The sequence below is a fragment of the Bos indicus genome, chromosome 28 (genome assembly GCF_029378745.1).
Source record: "Bos indicus isolate NIAB-ARS_2022 breed Sahiwal x Tharparkar chromosome 28, NIAB-ARS_B.indTharparkar_mat_pri_1.0, whole genome shotgun sequence".
Taxonomy (NCBI): Eukaryota; Metazoa; Chordata; class Mammalia; order Artiodactyla; family Bovidae; genus Bos; species Bos indicus.
The window spans coordinates 8971192-8989499 of record NC_091787.1 but is presented as its reverse complement, the minus strand read 5'-3'; the positions used below and the strand labels follow the sequence as shown (position 1 = coordinate 8989499).

General features: G+C 50.6%; 1 protein-coding gene across 1 annotated transcript in view; it reads right to left on the bottom strand.

Annotated features, from left to right (window-relative positions):
* The window catches only part of GPR137B (G protein-coupled receptor 137B), a 63842-nt gene extending 50756 nt beyond the window's left edge, over positions 1-13086 (bottom strand). The window contains 2 exon segments of the mRNA XM_019954140.2: positions 12530-12924; positions 12927-13086. Of these exon segments, the coding sequence (XP_019809699.2) occupies positions 12530-12924; positions 12927-12942 (411 nt within the window). The 5' untranslated portion in view covers positions 12943-13086.
* Between the last annotated feature and the right edge of the window lie 5222 nt (positions 13087-18308).

Genomic DNA, 18308 nt, shown 5'->3' with positions numbered 1-18308 from the left:
ACAGACAACCACCAAACACCTATGACATAGCACGGGGAACTCTACTCAGTACTCTGTAATAACCTAAATGGGAAAAGAATTTGAAAAAGAATAGATCTACATAAAATGGAATCAGTTTGCTCTACACTTGAAACACATTTTTTTAATTAATTAATTTTAATTGGAGAAGAATTACTTTGCAATAATGTGACGGTTTTTGCCATACATCAACATGAACCAGCCACAGGTACACATGTGCCCCCTCCCCATTTCTGAATCCACTCCCACCTTCCTCCCTACCCTATCCCTCTGGGTTTTTCCAGAGCACAGGTTTTGAGCGCTTCATGCATTGAACTTGCACTGGTCATCTATTTTACATATAGTAATGTACATGTTTCAATGCTATTCTCTCAAATCATCCCACCCTCGCCTTCTCCCACTGAGTCCAAAAGTCTGTTCTTTATGTCCGTGTCTCCTTTGCTGCTCTTCATGTTGGATCATCGGTACCGTCTTTCTAAATTCTATATATGTATGTTAATATACAGTATTTGTCTTTCTTTTTCTGACTTACTTCACTCTGTATAATGGCATCAGGTTCATCCACCTCATTAGAACTGACTCAAATGCATTCCTTTTTATAGCTAAGTAATATTCCATTGCATATATGTACCACAACTTCCTTATCCATTCATCTGCCAATGGATATCTAGGTTGCTTCCATGTCTTAGCTATTGTAAATAGTGTTACAATGAACATTGGGGTACATGTGTCTCTTTCAATTCTAATTTCCTCGGGGTGTATGCCCAGCGTTGGGATTGCTGGGTCACATGGCCGTTCTAGTCCCAGTTTTTTAAGAAATCTCCACTCTGTTCTTCATAGTGGCTGTCCCAGTTTGCATTCCTACCAATAGCTAAAACAACATTGTAAATCAATAAAAATTTTTTTTTTAATTTTAAAACCATGGAACCCCATGACAGAAAAAGGAGTATGGCTGTCCACATCATGTCATTCTGGGCACAGGAGCCAAGGCATGCTCTGTGTCCCCACCTGGCTGGGTGTGACAGGCCCCTAGGGAGGTGACTGGCTCCCAAGGTCAGGTCTTCACCCTGTCACCTCCTGCCTTTGAACTTGGCAAGTGCAGGGTTCAAGGAGCGAGTCCTGCTCACTGCCCAGTCTCACACTGACCCTTGGGACACAGAGCCCCCCTTAGGTGATCTGCTTTCGTAAGCGAGGGGCTTCTCAGGTGACTCAGTGGTAAAAACTCACCTGCCAATGCAGGAGACAGGGGTTTGATCTCTGGGTTAGGAAGATCTCCTGGAGGAGGAAATGGCAACCCACTCCAGTATTCTTCCTGAAGAATCCTGTGGACAGAGGAGCCTGGAGGGCTACAGTCCATGGGGTCACAGACAGTCGGACATGACTGAGAATGATGTTTCACATGTGATCTCGGGATCAACAATGGCGCTGCCTCTTCTCTGAGCTTCAGTAAAGCCCAGAACTCCCTGGAAGCATCCTCAGCCTTCACCCGCCCTCCTGAGAGCTTTCCCGCCAGTCCTGTCCTGCGCTGCTGAGCCAGCAGCTGACAGCCCTCCTTAGGTTCATGCATATTTGCATCCCACCCCCACAGTCAGCCTGGGAGCCCCAAGCAGGCAGGAGCCCAGCCTCATACCTACCCCCGACCCCTCTCAAGGCCCCCTCATAAATGAAGGGACGAGGTCTCAGTGGAGAAGGGTGTCTCCACCTGCCCCCTTCCTTCCTGAAAGCGCCTCTCCTCCTCTAGTTCCCAGTGGTTCAGCCAAGCTCCCCTCTCCTCCAGCCCTGCCCCAGCGGCTCACCAGAGCCTCCCTGTCCCCATCAACTGAACTGCGGCTCCATCTACCCGTGCAACACCCTCCAGGCTGCCCTGCAAGCTCTTGGCTCCACAGTGGCCAAGTCAGGCCCTCAGGCACCACCCATGAGGGCTGGTGACCATCTTAAGGCCTTGGAGGGTACACTCGTCCAAACACGCTCAGAGTCACCTAACACAGCACCAAACCTGCCTTCAGTTGCCCTGCTTTTTCCAGTGGCCTCTCTCGCCACACAAACACCTGCGTCCAGGTGTGGGGCTGGCCAGACTGCCGTGAACTTGCCATTTTTGTTGTTGGCTGCACTCGGCTTACTGCATCTTAGTTCCCCAAGGACTGAACCTGGACTCTTGGCAGTGAAAGCGCTGAGTCCTAACCGCTGGACTTTCAGGAATTCCCTGAACCTGCTTTTCTTCTCGTCCCTGATAAACTCTCTTTACCCTCCCGGGCCTCAGTGATTCTCGTAAGATAAGAGGGTCAGAACTAGAGTTCCTCACAGTGACTTCTGCTTTTCAAACTGTGACGCAAAATTCTCAAGAGGGCAGCCCCACAGGGACTGGCAGTCTTGCTTCAATTGGGGATGGGCCCACACTGTTGCAAAGGAGGGAAGGGATGTGGGGCCAGCCACCCCTAGGGCTTCCCCGGGTCCCCTCACTGGTGCGGATGGAGACGGAACAAGGCCCATGAGCCTTCCTGGTATACATCTCCCTCCCGGGGCTCATGAATGGGAAGGGCTGTGGCCACGCAAGGTACCATCATGGTTATGTGTTTCTGAATTGCTCCTGCCATCATCCCAGTTCACAGTTTACCAGCCAGGGCCCTGCCCGTAATTGTTCTACATGTGCTTAAATAAGATGACATTGCATGGCGGGATACATTTCTCCACCCGGGAAGCCTAGATGGGTTACCAGCCAGCCAGACCCCAAGGCTCTAGGAAGATGGTTTTGGTGTGGCTACAGCAGCATCATGCTGTCTCAGCACTGGACCCTGATCCTCGAAGCAAATGATGTATAACTACAAAATAGGTTAACAGCGAAGAAGCCTCAGGTTTATTTTTTTCCTGCAGAAAATAACTTTCTGCCTCGGAAGGAAGGAGAATTCTGAGAATTCTCTTGTCCTTGCTGGGAGCAGGGTGGTATTTATTTTGAACTTTGCATCCCCTGGAAATTCACAAGTTGAAATCCTAACCCCCGGGGTGATGGTGTTAGAAGGTCAGGGCTCTGAGCTGTGCTCTTATCAAAAGGAACTCAAGGAGCCCTCTCTCGGCTCTCTACCACGTGAGGACACGATGAGAGGTCAGCCGTCCGCAGGCAGGGAGAGGCCCTTGCTAGAACCTGACCCTGCTACACCCCGTCCTTAGATGACTATCAAAAATTCTACAAACAATAAATGCTGGAGAGAGGGTGGAGAAAAGGGAATGCCCCTACACTGCTGGTGGGAATGTAAATTGGTGCAGCCTCTACGGTAAACAGTATGGAGGTTCCTTAAAAAACTAAGAACAGAGCTATCATATGACCCGGCAATCCCACTCCTGGGCATATATCTGGAAAAAAAAAAAGAATTCAAAAAGATACACGCACCCCATCATCAAGACATGGAAGTAACCTAAATGTCCACAGACAAATGAATGGATAAAGAAGATGTGGTATGTATACACAATGGAGTACTACTCAATCATAAAAAAGAATGGAAAATGCCATTTACAGCAACATAGATGGATCTAGAGATTATCATACTGAGTCAGACAGGGAGACAAATATCTGACATCACTTGTATGTGGAATCTAAATAAAAAAGAGATACAAAAGAACTTATTTACAAAATGGAAACAGACTCACTGATTTAGAAAACAAACGTATGGTTACCAAAGGGGAAAGGCTGGGAGGAGAGAGATAAATTAGAGGAGTTTGGGCTTAACATATACATACCACTATATATAAAACAGATAATTAACTAGGGCCTACTGTATAGCACAGGGAATGCTATTCAATATTCTGTAATAACTTAAATGGGAAAAGAACTTGAAAAATGAATAGATACACATATATGTATAACTGAAACACTTTGCTGTAGACCTGAAACTGACATGACATTGTAAATCAGCTATCCTCAAATATGAAATAAAAATTAAAAAAGAAAGCAATGGATTGATTATAAAAAAAAAAGAAAGAAAGAAAAAGAAAAGAAATATCTGGTGTTGAAGCTGCCCCAGTCTGCAGTGTTCCGTTGTAGGAGCCAACAGACTTAGACAGGGTCAGAGGACGCTCCAGTATCCTGCCCAGAGAACTGCCAGTGGGACCCCCTCCAAGAGAAGGAATGTGGTGACAGAAATTGCTCATGGGAGCAGACACAGGTCTGCAGCTAGGCTGCCCCCAACTCACTGCGGGATACCAGACAGAGATACATTCGACAGTGACCAGGGCAGAGGGGGACAAACTCACATCCCATCAGAGGCAATGAAGGGGAACTTCTCTGGTGGTCCAGTGGTTAAGACTCTGTGCTTCCAATGCAGGGCAGTGTGGGTTCAAACCCTGGTTGGGGAACTAAGATCCCACATGCCGTGTGGCATGGCCAAAAAATTTGAAAATAAAAATTAAAAAAAGAAGCAAGGATGGGAACTGAGAACATCCCAACCCAAGTAGGGACGACTCAAGAGGAAGCAACGAGTGCCACCAACCCTGTGAAGAGCAGTGTGTCGTGGGAGGGGGACACCACTCACAGGGGCCCCAAGGGTTGGGGCCAGCCCTCCCGCCTCTGCATCCCTGGTGGTGGCCTGGATCCCAGGAAGCTGCGAACAAAGGAGGGTAAAAGGATGTGACTTACACTAACAGTAGCAAGGGGCTTCCCCAGTGCCAGTGCCGGAAATCCTGCAGGTTTGATCCCCAGGTTGGGAAGATCCCATGGAGAAGGACATGGCAACCCACTCCAATATTCCTGTCTGGGAAACCCCATGGAGAGAGGAGCCTGGCAGGCTACAGTCCATGGGGTTGCAGAAGAGTCAGACACGACTTAGCGACTAAACAATGACAACAAGTAGCAAAGCCACCTGTTCTTTGTCAAGTGTGTGTCCTGCAGGCAGAATTACAGAGATGATGGAGTGAATTAAGGCCCCAACCTTCCATCGGAAACATCTTACTTATGGTGTCACCACCGTAAGGACTGTCACTAAGTCACAGGGGCCGCTGGCACCACAGAGACAGAACTTACGTGGTCTGTTCTCCCCACTCAAGGTCAAGTTCCCTGAAGGCAGGAACTACATGTGACCATTACCCAGTCTGCACAGCCTGCAGGGAATAACAGGCCTCAGAAGAATGTGTCAAGTGTCCCTCCAAGGATCAGCACATAAGTGAACTGTGGAAGATGCTTACGGTGGCATACCATCCAGCCTTAAAAAAGAAGGAGCTATGACACGGATGAACCCTGGAGACATCATGCTAAGTGAGAGAAGCCAGACACAAAAGGCCACTTAGTGTATGACCCTCTGATATGAAGTATCCAGAACAGGGGGCCTCCCAGGTAGCACTAGTGGTAAAGAACCTGCCTGCCAATGCAGGAGACATAAGAGATTCGGGTTTGACCCCTGATTCAGGAAGATCCCCTGGTGGAGGGCATGGCAACGCACTCCAGTATTCTTCCCCGGAGACTTCCATGGACGGAGGAGCCTGGTAGACTACAGTCCACAGGGTCACAAAGAGTCGAACACAACTGAAGCGACTTAGCATGCACGCACGCATGCACATCCAGAGCAGACGGGTGTTTGCCAGGGGCTGGGGTGAGCGGGGAAAGTGGACTGACTGCTGAATGAGCATGGAGGGTGTTTCTGGAGTGATGAAGATTTTCTGGAACTGATCAGCAGTGACCATTGCATAAAAATGTCACTGCACTAAAGGCCACACTAAGTCGTACATATTAAAATGGTTAATTTTACAGCATGTGAATGTCACCCCAATTTTAAGAACATACTTGTCGAGTGAATGAAATGAATCTCCAAATTCATGTCCGCAGACTGTGTGACTCAGGATCGGGGTTCAGGGGCCAGCCAGGCTCCCATTCAGCCCACGTGCCTCCACTCCTGGTCACACACCACCCACGGACCGTCACATCACCTGACGGGCAGTGCGACCTCTGGCATCTCTTAGGTCTGGGTAGCCGGGGGAGGGTATATGAGGCAGGGTGCAGGCCAGGGAGCTGATTTCAGCCCATGTAGACATTTACCCTGTGTTTTACACACTATGTAGCCTCGCTGGTGGGTGTGTCATTAAAAGGCGGGGAGCGGAGGACATCATAAGACGTCCAGCCCAAGGCCCCTCACCTGTGTTTCCCCAGGCTCTGCAGGCGGGGAGAGGACCCCGTGGGTGGCATGCAGCTCTGTTTGTTTCTGTCTTCCCCTACAGTCTGTGGCCCCTGGGGGCACAAATCCAGCTGTCTCTGACCCCGGACACCTGCGCACAGGTGACTGATGTGTTCGCTGAGTAAATTACACTCTGTAACCTGGAGACAAGAAGCCACGGCATGGCATGGCTTGTTTCCAAAGTGCCCGAAGGACCTGCCCCCGAAACAGCAAGGTGACACACACTGGACTTGTCCAAAGTTTGTCCCATGAACTGAGCCCAGCCTGCAATCTGTTATCCTATGGCCTACGAGCTTAGAACAGCTTTTTTTAAAAAATCTTTTTAAAGAGATGTCTTAAAAAAAAAAAAATTACGCAACAGAGATCATGTGTAGCTACAAGGCCTAAAATATTGACATGGATACCATCACGACTTCCTTTCCTGTGCTTTCCACACCCAAGTTTAAGGAAACGAGACACTACAACCACGGGGTCATCTGTCCTCAGAGGTTAACAGACTCTAAGCTTCAGCCATGGGATAAATCAAAAGTAAAATATTTACAAGCCTCCGTAGACCTCCAGGGGCGCATACGTGCCAGGGATGGTCAGCACTGTGTGCTGACCCCATCCGTCTGGAGAAAATCGACCCGTCAGACCCACAACCAAGAGGCTTCTCTCCTCGCCCTGGAGCTGCAAGGCAATCAGAAATCGGGGGACGACAGCAGATTTTGGATCACATACGATGTTGTTCTCAAAAACCTAAGACAGGGATGTCATTCGGATGAGGGGCTGTCAATTTCATCGATGCTGCTCTCCGATCGTCCCGCCCCTCGGTGCTTCACCCCGCGCCCCCGAGCTGATGGCTCTGGGGACCGGAAAATGGGGCCCAGCACAGCCCTCTGGTGGGGAGGGCACTGCCGCTGGACATGCCAGCACAACCCACCTGAGCAACCAAGAGCCTTAGCACAGTGCTCTCTTTCTGCCTCCCTGCTAGTTCCTGCTTGTCTGACCGCGGGAGAGTCAGGAAAGCAGAAGGATGCAGCAAAACCCTACAGGCTTTAGAGTGTGGGGACCCAAACTCAGGCTCTCAGTCCCGTCCGCCTCTGTATGCGTGTTTAGTCTCTCAGGCGTGTCCGACTCTCTGCGACCCTTTGGATCAGAGCCCGCCAGGCTCCTCAGTCCCTGAGATTTTTCAGGCAAGAATACTGGAGAGGGTTACTATTTCCTTCTCCAAGGGATCTTCCTGACCCAGGGATCGAACCTGCCTCTCCTGTGTCTCCTGCACTGCAGGCAGATTCTTTACCCGCTGAGCCACTGGGAAAGCCCCTCAGATACGCTGAGAGGAGGCCAACTTTTCCCACAAGGGCCGAAGGCGTGAAATTTCGTTCCCCTGATGCTGCTGCCCTACTACACAGAAGCAGCCAAGAGTCAGGGAAGAGAAAACAAAGAGTGAGGGCTTCGAGGAAAGACCTGAGGAGACTGGGCTGTAAAATTAGAAAGCTGCTTTTAGGGGGTGGGGGTTTTTAGCAGTAAAATTAGGAGTTGACTTCCTGGGGGCTGCTGGTGGTAAATGGTAAACTGAACGCTAGTAAGGAACCTGTGAACCTGTGCGTGCGTGCATGGACACACTACAGGTGTGTACACACACATACCACAAACACAGCTCTGGCAGCTGCGAGCCCACTCGGCGACCACAAGGAGCCGGTGCACGGGTCAGGAGGCCACACGTGGTGCAGACGTGAGGATTCCCCGCCCCTGTGTGACCGTGTGGCCCCAGTTCTGAAATAAAATCCCTGGGGACCAACAAACTCTTGCCCTGTGTGTTCCTAAGCTTCTTACTCCTTCATAATCACCAAGAGGCCTAGAAGCTTCCCTCTTCACAACTCCTAGATGAGGGCCTGGCACACAACAGATTCAGTAAACGTTCGTGATGAAATGGACTGCCAAGAACCACAGCGAGATCCACTCATGCCTGAGGTCACCACCTCCTCCTCCCTTTTCCCGATGCAGGTGAAGACAGGGTCCCCGGATTAGATTTTCAGATGCCTCCTTGTTTCCTGTCAGCAGAGATAAGGACCAGGATGCATTTCAAGGGGCCAGGGGAGGCGGGGGGTTGTTGTGTGCAGCTAGCACTCTTCCTGGCTCTGCGTGCCTAGCTAGGGACCCTGGACAAGTCACCAGGATCCTCGAGGCCTCGGTTGGCTGTGTGCAGAATGAAGGTGGAGCTTCTGGACCACCCAGGCCCATCAGCTCTTGGGGTCAGGAGCTGCAGCCGTGAGGAACCAGTGACTTCCAACCTCTTCCCAAGGCGAGGCCAGGTGCCACTGCCATTCGACAAACATGAAGGTTGCAGGTTGGAGGGAAAAGTCATTTCAGTGACACAGTGGGTAATGAAGGGCCGAGCCAGTGCTGGGGCCTGACCTTCAGGACTGCGGTTTGGCCAGAGTCTGGGCTCTGGCTATTAAAAGATGCAGACAGAGCATCTCAACTGAGGGAGAGGAGGGGATAAGGGATGCAGTGCCAACGGCACCTCCTTTAACCTGCTCCAACCCGGAGGGAGGGTACTAGGAGCACCCTTGTCCTACAGCAGGTCAGTAACCCAGCTCTGCCCAGAGAGCCCAAGGAGGGCTGGCTCCTTAGGCTCCGTCCCCTGAGTCACAGGTCTTTGCAAGCTCACCACGACTCCCTGGCCACCATGAGTCCCAAGCTCTCACTGTGAACTCTAACCCCCACCATGACCCCTAGGATCCCACCATGAGATGCAACACCCATCATGACAACTAGGCCTACACCATGAGTTCCAACCCCCACCTTGACCCCCAGACTCCCACCATGAGATCTAACACCATCATGACCCCCAGACCCCCACCATTAGCTCCAAAATCCACCATGACCCCCAGACCCTAACCATTAGCTCCAACACCCAACCTGACCCCCAGATCCCCCACCGTGAGCTCCAACATCCAACATGACCCCCAGACCCCCACTATGAATTCCAACCCCCAACGTTACCCCCAGACCCCCACCATGAGATCCAACCCCCACCATGACTCCCTGGCCCCCAGCAAGAGCCTCAGGCGCCCACAGGAAAGCCCCTGCATCCTCCCACCCACACTCTTAAGGCACAGTAGGTGCTGGCTCCTACGTCATTGTCTGTTAATCAAACCACCTCCTTCCCATGGGAGGGTTCACTTCTTTTCCTTCCTCAAACCAGCCTGTAATGGTAGGAGTCTGCCTCAGGGCTTAAGACGAGGCTGCACCAGGGGGAAGCTGAGCCCACCACACTCATTCACACCCAGGAACCCCAGGAGTCTGAGGTCCAGGCCCAAAATTCTAGGGGGGGACAGCTGGGGGACATACCCACCCAGGTGTGACTGAGCTGCCAGGACCCTCTGACCCAGTTCTGCAGACAGACCTGCCTCACAGGGGACTTCACTGGCCCAGAAGCTGGCAGCCCTGGCCCTGGTGCCTCTACCATACAGCCTGGTGGGCGGAGGGCTTACCACACCTCATGCACAGAGACCCCTGTGCACCTCAGGTCTCAGGGTCCTGCCTCCTCTAAGACACCTTTAAAAAGCAAATGAGCACTGAGCTAGAAGAACAGATTCTGGAGTATATGTCTCCACTCCAACCTCGGCCCTGCAAACTCCTAGAGCAGCAGGAGCTGAGCAGGAGTCTGCTGGACCCAGCAGGGCCTGGAGCTGGAAACAACTCAATGCCTGGGGCTTCAAGGAGAGCCCAGACACTCGGAGCCAGACATATACACACAGAGCCTGCTAACGACTGAACCAGTCCCACCAGGAGCTGGAGAGAGGAATCTCCTGCAGTCTTCGAAACTGAAATATACTCTCCCTTAAATCCCTTGACTTATTACTCACCTGTGTTGGAGGTATACTTGGCATCTCCTCAACTGGATGCCAAGCTCCCAGAGGACACGATATGACATTCAGAGGAGGGTATGCTTTCCCACTGTAAGAGGTTTCAAATACTGTACCATGAAGGACAAGCCTGGCACTCTGATGTCACAGACATGGGTGTGATTCCTGGCTCTAGGGCTCACTGGCTGTGTGACCCTGAGGGAGTCATATATAACCTCCCTGGCCTTCCTCTGAAAAACGGGGACACCATCCATCCTTCCTTCAGAGGGTAGTTGGGAAGAATAAATAAGACCTCTCAGAACCGTGCCTAGCATACAGCACAGGGTTCTTCATTGTAAGCCACTACCCACCAGCCTCCAAAATCTGATTTACATGCTCTAAGAGGGGGCTTAAGCCGCAGTAATCCTTAATGCTCCCCCGGCCATTCCAGTGGTTGAAGACCTGGCCTAACAGAAGGCACATGAGAGGGGTGGGGGGAGAGGGATGTTGGAGCTGGGAGTCAAAGGGCGACCCCTTTAAAACACCCTGAAAGTATCAGACTATTTGCAGGAAGCCAGGGAACAGCTCATCTGCCAGGGTGTCTGTGATGCCAGCAGTTAGTACCACCTCCTCCTGCCAGCCACCCTGGAGATATAAAGAAAACAAGACCTGGGAGTCATCAAGAAGCCAGGGTGGTGGCTTGTGGCCTCTCGGCTTGCGAGGCTGTCGGCCTGGTCACTCTTTCCCTCACTCAGCATTTACTCGCCAACCAGCAGATGGTGCAGAAAATGTGTGGCTCTGCGCCTAATCCAGCTCTGAGGGCAAATTTTGCATGTGACTACCAGACAGCCATGGCCGTGCTCTAAGTTGTCCTTTTTCCTTCTCAAAAAGGGACCTGACCACAACATGCCATCAGACCATTGTCACAGTTCTTGAAGGAACATCAACATACCTGACTTCTGAATCTTACTGGAATCACCCACTTTGGATCCAATAAAAAAAAAAAAAAAGCAGTCAGAGTGTCTGCACTGTAGCTGACTGCCTGAACTGGTTTTTGGATTTAAAAGCTGTATTTGGACAGATGACATACACGACTCGTGGACTGGAAAATATGCTAATACACTGGACGGAGGAGACTGCTTTATCTATAGATACCTTTTGATAAAATTACAATTGCTACTTATGCTAGCTTTTAGCCAAAAGTGTTTCCTCCAAATTGTTGATCAGAGGCTCCCTTTACACCAAAGTAATTCTTATTCTACCTTTTCTTCCTTTTTTTTTTTTTCCAACAACAGCATTTTTTTTTCTTTTTAAGATTTTTTTGGATGTGGGCCACTTTTAAAGTTTTTACTGAATTTGTTACAATACTGCTTCTGTTTTATGTTTTGGATTTTTGGCTGCAAGGCATGTGGAATCTTAGGTCCCCAACTAGGGATTGAACTTGCACCCCCTGCATTGGAAGGTGAAGTCCCAACAGCATTTTCTTTTAATAAATAAGGACACTATTAAAAGGAATGTAATGCTTGCTGGCACAAAGCGTCTAGCCAAGCGACAGTTCTTAAACTCCCCTTACCAGATCATCGTTGGCCTTCCCCCTGGACAGGGTCCTAGTGAAAATGGACATTTTAGTGCTTGGAAAGCTAATGGGAAGCAGAGATGCTGCTGCTGATGACAGTATTGTGCTATTACACGTTTATACAATACTTTACACGCTCTTTGCAAGACACTTTCCAATTACTGTACTTAAGTCAAGCGTCACAGCAGCCAAGTCAATTCGCACGTTCTCCCATTAGCTTATTAACAATCTGCTCATAAATCGACTCCGCAGTGCCTGTAAAAGGGCGCCAGGAAACTTATGGCTTTTTCTCGGGGCCTCTCAGATGAGCTCAGGGAAACCCTGAGCTCTCGAGGCATCAGCTCGGGAGCTAGGTGCAACCGCGACGGCTGTGTAGCAATCCTGTGGAATGAGTGAGCAGGCTGCCCTTCAGCAGGGCTCCCATACTGGAGGCTCCAAACATTTCATCCAAACCAGGGCCGTCCCACTCTGTCCTCAAAAAAGCCAGCGTCTGGCCCCAATCTGGAGGCCAAGGTGGCAGCGGTTTTTCCAGGCTGGTGGTCAGATGCTTTGGGACGAGGGGACAGAGGGGAAACTGGAGTGCCAGTCTCCTTGGTGGGCACATCTCCCATCAGTACCGAGTCTGATGTGTGCACGGAGATGCTGCCGCGCCCTGCGCGCTGAGTGATGCCGACTTGCGGGCAGAGGATGACCGGCGGCCGCCAGCCCTCACTCTCCTTTCCCTTCCCCTTCTCCTCCTTCGGGAATGAGACGGCGTTACCTGGGACAAAGGCCTGCAGTAGGACAGGGCTCGGACCACCCCAGAATCAATGCTTTCCACACACCCCGCACACACACACTTAGCCCCAGGGCTCTGTGACCCGCTCCCGCGGCTGCCATCGCCCCCGCCAGGTGAGCACCCTCCAGGTGTCTCCCGCCGGCGGGGGCGGCCTCCCGCGACTCACCTGCGTGAAATACAAGTTCATCAGCGTAAGGGTGAAGAACTGGAGGCACACGGGGAAGCAGTAGAGCAGCCAGAAGACGAAGGGGCTGAGCGCGTTGGCCGCCACGAAGTCTTTGAAGTAGAAGGAGAAGAGGACGGTCCGCAGGGAGGCCCAGAAGAGGCAGAGGAAGAGGAAGACGCTCTGGTAGCTGAGCCGCTTGTGGCGATAGCGCAGCACCAGCCAGAGCTGCACGTAGATGAACACGAAGAGCAGCGAGTAGAACACGGTGTAGACGATAGTGAGGCCGAGCTTCACGTAGGGGGGCACGGCCGGGGTCAGTGTGGGCGGCAGCGAGTCGTTGCGGAGGGGGTCCCACGGCTGGGCCTCCATCGGGCCAGGGGCGCTGCGGCGCGGCCCGGACGCTCCGGCTTCATCTGGGCTCGCGGCCGCCGCCACCCCCGCGGGGGTCTCCGCGCATCGCGCTCAACCCGGAGCCGGGCGACTGGAGGAAAGAAAACAAGCCGCACTTCCTCCCCCGGCACCACATGATTCACTGGGGCGGCCTTTGTCTGCGATTGGCAGCGCCGCGCCCGCCGCCCCCGCGCGCCCGCCAGCCCCGCGCGCCCCGGCTCTGCCCTGCGCGCCCCCCCCCCCCCGAACACCGCCCCCAGCGCCGCGCCCCCCGGCCCGCCCCCTGCCCGGCCGCCAGGCCCCCGGAGCCCCGCCCCCTGCCCCGCGCGCTCCGCACCCCTCCTGCTCGGCCCCACCCCCCGCCCCGCGCGCCCCCGCGCCGCCCGCCTGTAGCCCCCGCAGAACCACCCGCTGCAGCGTCGCCCACCGGACAGATGCCCGCGCTTCGCGCTCTCCGCTGATGGTTACTTGTTGTTTTGCAACAAGAAGTTATTTTATTTCAACAGCGACAAACGTTACAAAAAACATTTTTTTTTTACTTTCAAAATAAAACTTTACGACTCTGTGGCAATGAAGTCACTGCCGTTTTTCCTTTTTCATACTGGAGTGATGTTTATTTCTAAATCCAGAAATGCCAAAGACAGGGTTTGTGTTTTTGAGGTCAGGTTTGTATACGCCGAGTGAGGAAAAGAATGGTCCCTATGACTGCCGCCTGGTCTCGGTGGTAAGCACGGCTCTTTCCTCCCGGAGAGCCACAGGGAGCGCCCCACACGGTGCTCCCGCGGCGGGGTGGGGATGCTCACCCCTCACCTCCCGGGAAAGCAGCTAGGGCAGCCTCGGAGGGAGCCCCCCGACTTCAGAGTGGGGGTGACCGCCTCTGATTCCGATGCAACCCCTGCCACCCGTGCAGCAGGGCGGTCTGCGCATCAGACAGACAAGCCCTCTCGTTTGGCCGTGGCAGAGGAGTCGCTCCTCGGAGGTCATGACTCAGTCTACATCCCCAGGGGGCCTCTCTACCATCACCTTAGGGGTGCTGGAGTTGTAGAGTGCCGTGGAGCTGGCTCGCCAAGCTGCCCTCTGGAAGCCGTTCTAGGCAAGCGGTTTCGGTAAACAGAAGAAAGAGACCGGTATCTCCAAGACTCCAGTAATATCTTGTGATTTATTTTCTCATCTCAAGTTAATAGTCGACTTTGTTCCTAATCGTGTGTTCTCTTTCAAACAGCGTCCTCCCCCTCCCGGCCCCGCACCGGTGGAACATAGACCAGCCGTGCGTTTCCAACCAATTATTTAGTTCTTGCACCCTGCTCTTAAGTTTCCGGTGCTTCATCAGGTGCCTTTGGTGTCAAGCTCCTTTTCTAGTTACTCTCTCCTTTCCCTTTCTCTCTTGCCGTCATTGTTCTGAGGATAAAGTTCAAACTCCTACCCTAGCTCACCTCATTGACTTGTCCCTTAAGAGGTGTTAAATGAATGTTAACACCTCTTAACTACTGTTGCCAAGGAAAGCTTTCCACCCCTGACTCCAACAGTTGGCCAAATCCTATTCTTCTGTAAGGGGGTTGGTTACTTCCTCCAGAGAGCCTTTTCTAACCACATCACCATGGACTCAGTATAGGGTGGGTTGAAGAAACAAGGTTTTCCTGGTGGCTCTGTTGGTAAAGAATCTGCCGACAATGCAGGAGACCACCTGCAAGGCAGGTGACCTGGGTTCTATCTCTGGGTGGGGAAGGTCCCCTGGAGAAGGAAATGGCAACCCACTTAAGTATTCTTGCCTGGAGAATCCCCATGAACAGAGGAGCCTGGCATGTTATAGTCCATTGGGTCGCAACAGTCGGACACAACTTAGTGGGTAAACCACCACTATTAAGAAACAAGTGAAGTGAGTGACAGTTATGCAAAGATACCTTCGTCTTCATATGTGTTCTGTATCCAAATTTCCTCTTTATATACTAACTCCAGGGCTTCCCTGATAGCTCAGTTGGTAAACAATCCACCTGCAATGCAGTAGACCCTGGTTCGATTCCTGGGTTGGGAAGATCTGCTGGTGAAGGGATAGGCTACCCACTCCAGTATTCTTGGGCTTCCCTTGTGGCTCAACTGGTAAAGAATCCACCTGCAATGTGGGAGACCTGGGTTCGATCCCTAGGCTGGGAAGATCCCCGGGAGAAGGGAAAGGCTACCCACTCTAGTATTCTGGCTTGAAAAATTCCATGGACTGTATAGTCCATGGGGTTGCAAACAGTTGGACACAGATGAGCGACTTTCACTTTGACCAGTCATGTTAGATTAGGACCCACTCTAATGATCTCATCAAGCAACAGTTACAACTGGACATGGAACAACAGCCTGGTTCCAAATAGGAAAAGGAGTACGTCCAGGTTGTATATTGTCACCTGCTTATTTAACTTCTATGCATCATGAGAAACACTGGGCTGGAAGAAGCACAAGCTGGAATCAAGATTGCTGGGAGAAATATCAGTAACCTCAGATATGCAGATGACACCACCCTTATGGCAGAAAGTGAAGAGGAACTCAAAAGCCTGTTGATGAAAGTGAAAGAGGAGAGTGAAAAAGTTGGCTTAAAGCTCAACATTCAGAAAATGAAGATCATGGCATCTGGTCCCATCACTTCATGGGAAATAGATGGGGAAACAGTGGAAACAGTGTCAGACTTTATTTTGGGGGGCTCCAAAATCACTACAGATGGTGACTGCAGCCATGAAATTAAAAGATGCTTACTCCTTGGAAGGAAAGTTATGACCAACCTAGATAGGATATTCAAAAGCAGAGGCATTACTTTGCCAACAAAGGTTCATCTAGTCAAGGCTATGGTTTTTCCTGTGGTCATGTATGGATGTGAGAGTTGGACTGTGAAGAAAGCTGAGCGCCGAAGAATTGATGCTTTTGAACTGTGGTGTTGGAGAAGATTCTTGAGAGTTCCTTGGACTGCAAGGAGATCCAACCAGTCCATCCTGAAGGAGATCAGCCCTGGGATTTCTTTGGAAGGAATGATGCTAAAGCTGAAACTTCAGTACTTTGGCCACCTCATGCGAAGAGCTGACTCATTGGAAAAGACTCTGATGCTAGGAGGGATTGGGGCAGGAGGAGAAGGGGACGACAGAGGATGAGATAGCTGGATGGCATCACCCACTCAATGGACATGAGTTTCAGTGAACTCTGGGAGTTGGTGATGGACAGGGAGGCCTGGCGTGCTGCGATTCATGGGGTCGCAAAGAGTCAGACACAACTGAGTGACTGAACTGAATGATCTCATCTTTTATTATTATTGTTGTTATTATTAACTTGGGTAAATTTATTTAATATATTATTAACACAAATATAATATAGCATGCATATGACACAGCAAGGAATTGAGTCCTCAGGCCCTCATAATCTCCCAATTCTTATTCTTTCCAATTGGTCCCCTAACCATCCATGAGAGACAAGAGAAGTTTGTGATTAAAGTTGGATATTTTAAGTCAGGAACCCACATAACCTCTCTTTTGGTTTAGTGGTGGTTGCAAAAGATAAGATACGATTTTAGCATAGTCAGTGAAAGTCTCTGGTTTCCAGATTGCCTGTAACTAGAATTTAAGATCCTGCCAAGGAGCTCCCCGGTGGCTCAGATGGTAAAGAATCTGACCGCAAAGCAGGAGACCGGGGTCTGATCCCTGGATGGGGAAGATCCCCTAGTGAAGAGAATGGCTACCTACTCCAGTATTCTTACCTGGAGAATTCCTTGGACAGAAGAGCAAAGAGTCAGACGTGACTGAGTAACTAACACAACCACAATCACTTCTTAAGCCTTCTGGACTTAGCATCAGCCACTCCACCCCACAGCTTTCAAATCCTTCGTGCCCTTCATGCTGTTCTCTGGCAGCCACCACTTGGTTTCTCAATGCCTTAACTTCAATGGGACCTCCACTGTGTTGGGTGACCTTCACACAAGCAACCACAAGTAACATTGTACCTGTCTTAATACAACTTGAATTTTAACTGCCCTGAGATCCAACCAGACAATCAATCTCAAATTCAATCCCATCCCCTGAAGGTATGTGGCTGTCACTTACCCCACTGTCAATTTCAGCACTTCTCAGGATTCTTGATTACAAGCAAGAGAAATAAATTTTGTTTAATTTCTTTTACCCCAGTCTCTGCCTTCTTCTTCACATGTGTCCAAATTTCCTCTTTTTCTACTGACTCCAGTCATATTGGATTAGGACCCACTCTATTGACCTCATCTTTGATTATTAAACTTTGGTAAATTTAAGCAGAAAAAGAATGTATTAAAAGGTACTTTATGTAGCTCACAAAATCCTCAGGAGCTCTGGAGGAGTTTGGAAGCTAAGAAAGAAGAATGACACCCAAGATAATGCTGCAGAACTGGTTCTGTAGGAATACTTTTGCTGCCACGCCAGGCTCTTACGTGGTAGCTTGCACCACAGACCTCCCCCGGTGCTGGCCATTGGAAATGGCCTCTATCAACTAGGAATGAAGATAATGCAAAGGACAGAAAACCTGGATAGTAATGGGTTAAACATAAATGCTTATTTTTCTCATCTATCTAGAAGTTAGCAGCTGCAAACGTGGAATCAACTCTAAAAAATCGGCCAGGAAGACTGGTTCTTTCAGTCTGCTTTACTACCCTTAGCTTATTAGCTTTAATCTTCAGAGTTGTTCCCTCCTGGTTGCAAGATGGCTGCTGCAGGCCCAGATATTGCATATACAGTCAAGGTAGAAATTGAGAGAAGACAGAAAGGGTGATTCCTGTATCAAGAAGGTAAAAGTTTTCCAGAAATCTCAAGACAAAGCTCCATCTATATCTCCCCAGCCAGAAGTGTGCCATACAGCCATCCAGAGAGAGAAGAAAAGAAGTTAGGAGTGCATGCCCAGCCTGGATGAGGCTTAGAAAAAGGTTGGTAAAGGATGTTGGGGGAGTGAATCCCTCTCCAGAATAGAGTATGTAGTTCATGCTGCTTTGAATCAAGAGCTTCCAATTCGAAGTCTGGGGCAGATCCATTTGATTGACTGAGCCTAGACCACGTGCCCACATCCCAGCAGCAATAGTGGCTAGGAACATGAGAATGTAGCATCTTCTGCTTCCACGGTGGGTGCTTCTACTTCCAAGAGTAGGAAACTCCCCAGTGTAGCAAGGGAGTTCAGATGCTGGGGGTACAAACTGGTGGCAAATAATTTCCTATACAGCTATAGATTTCCCCAGTTGATTATATATGTGTGCATGCTTGTCACTCAGTTGTGTCCAACTCTTTGTGACCCTGTGGACTGTACCCTGCCAGGCTCCTCTGTCCATGGGATTTTCTAGGCCAGAATACTGCAGTGGGTTGCCAGTTCCTACTCCAGGGGATCTTCCTGACCCAGAGATTGAACCCAC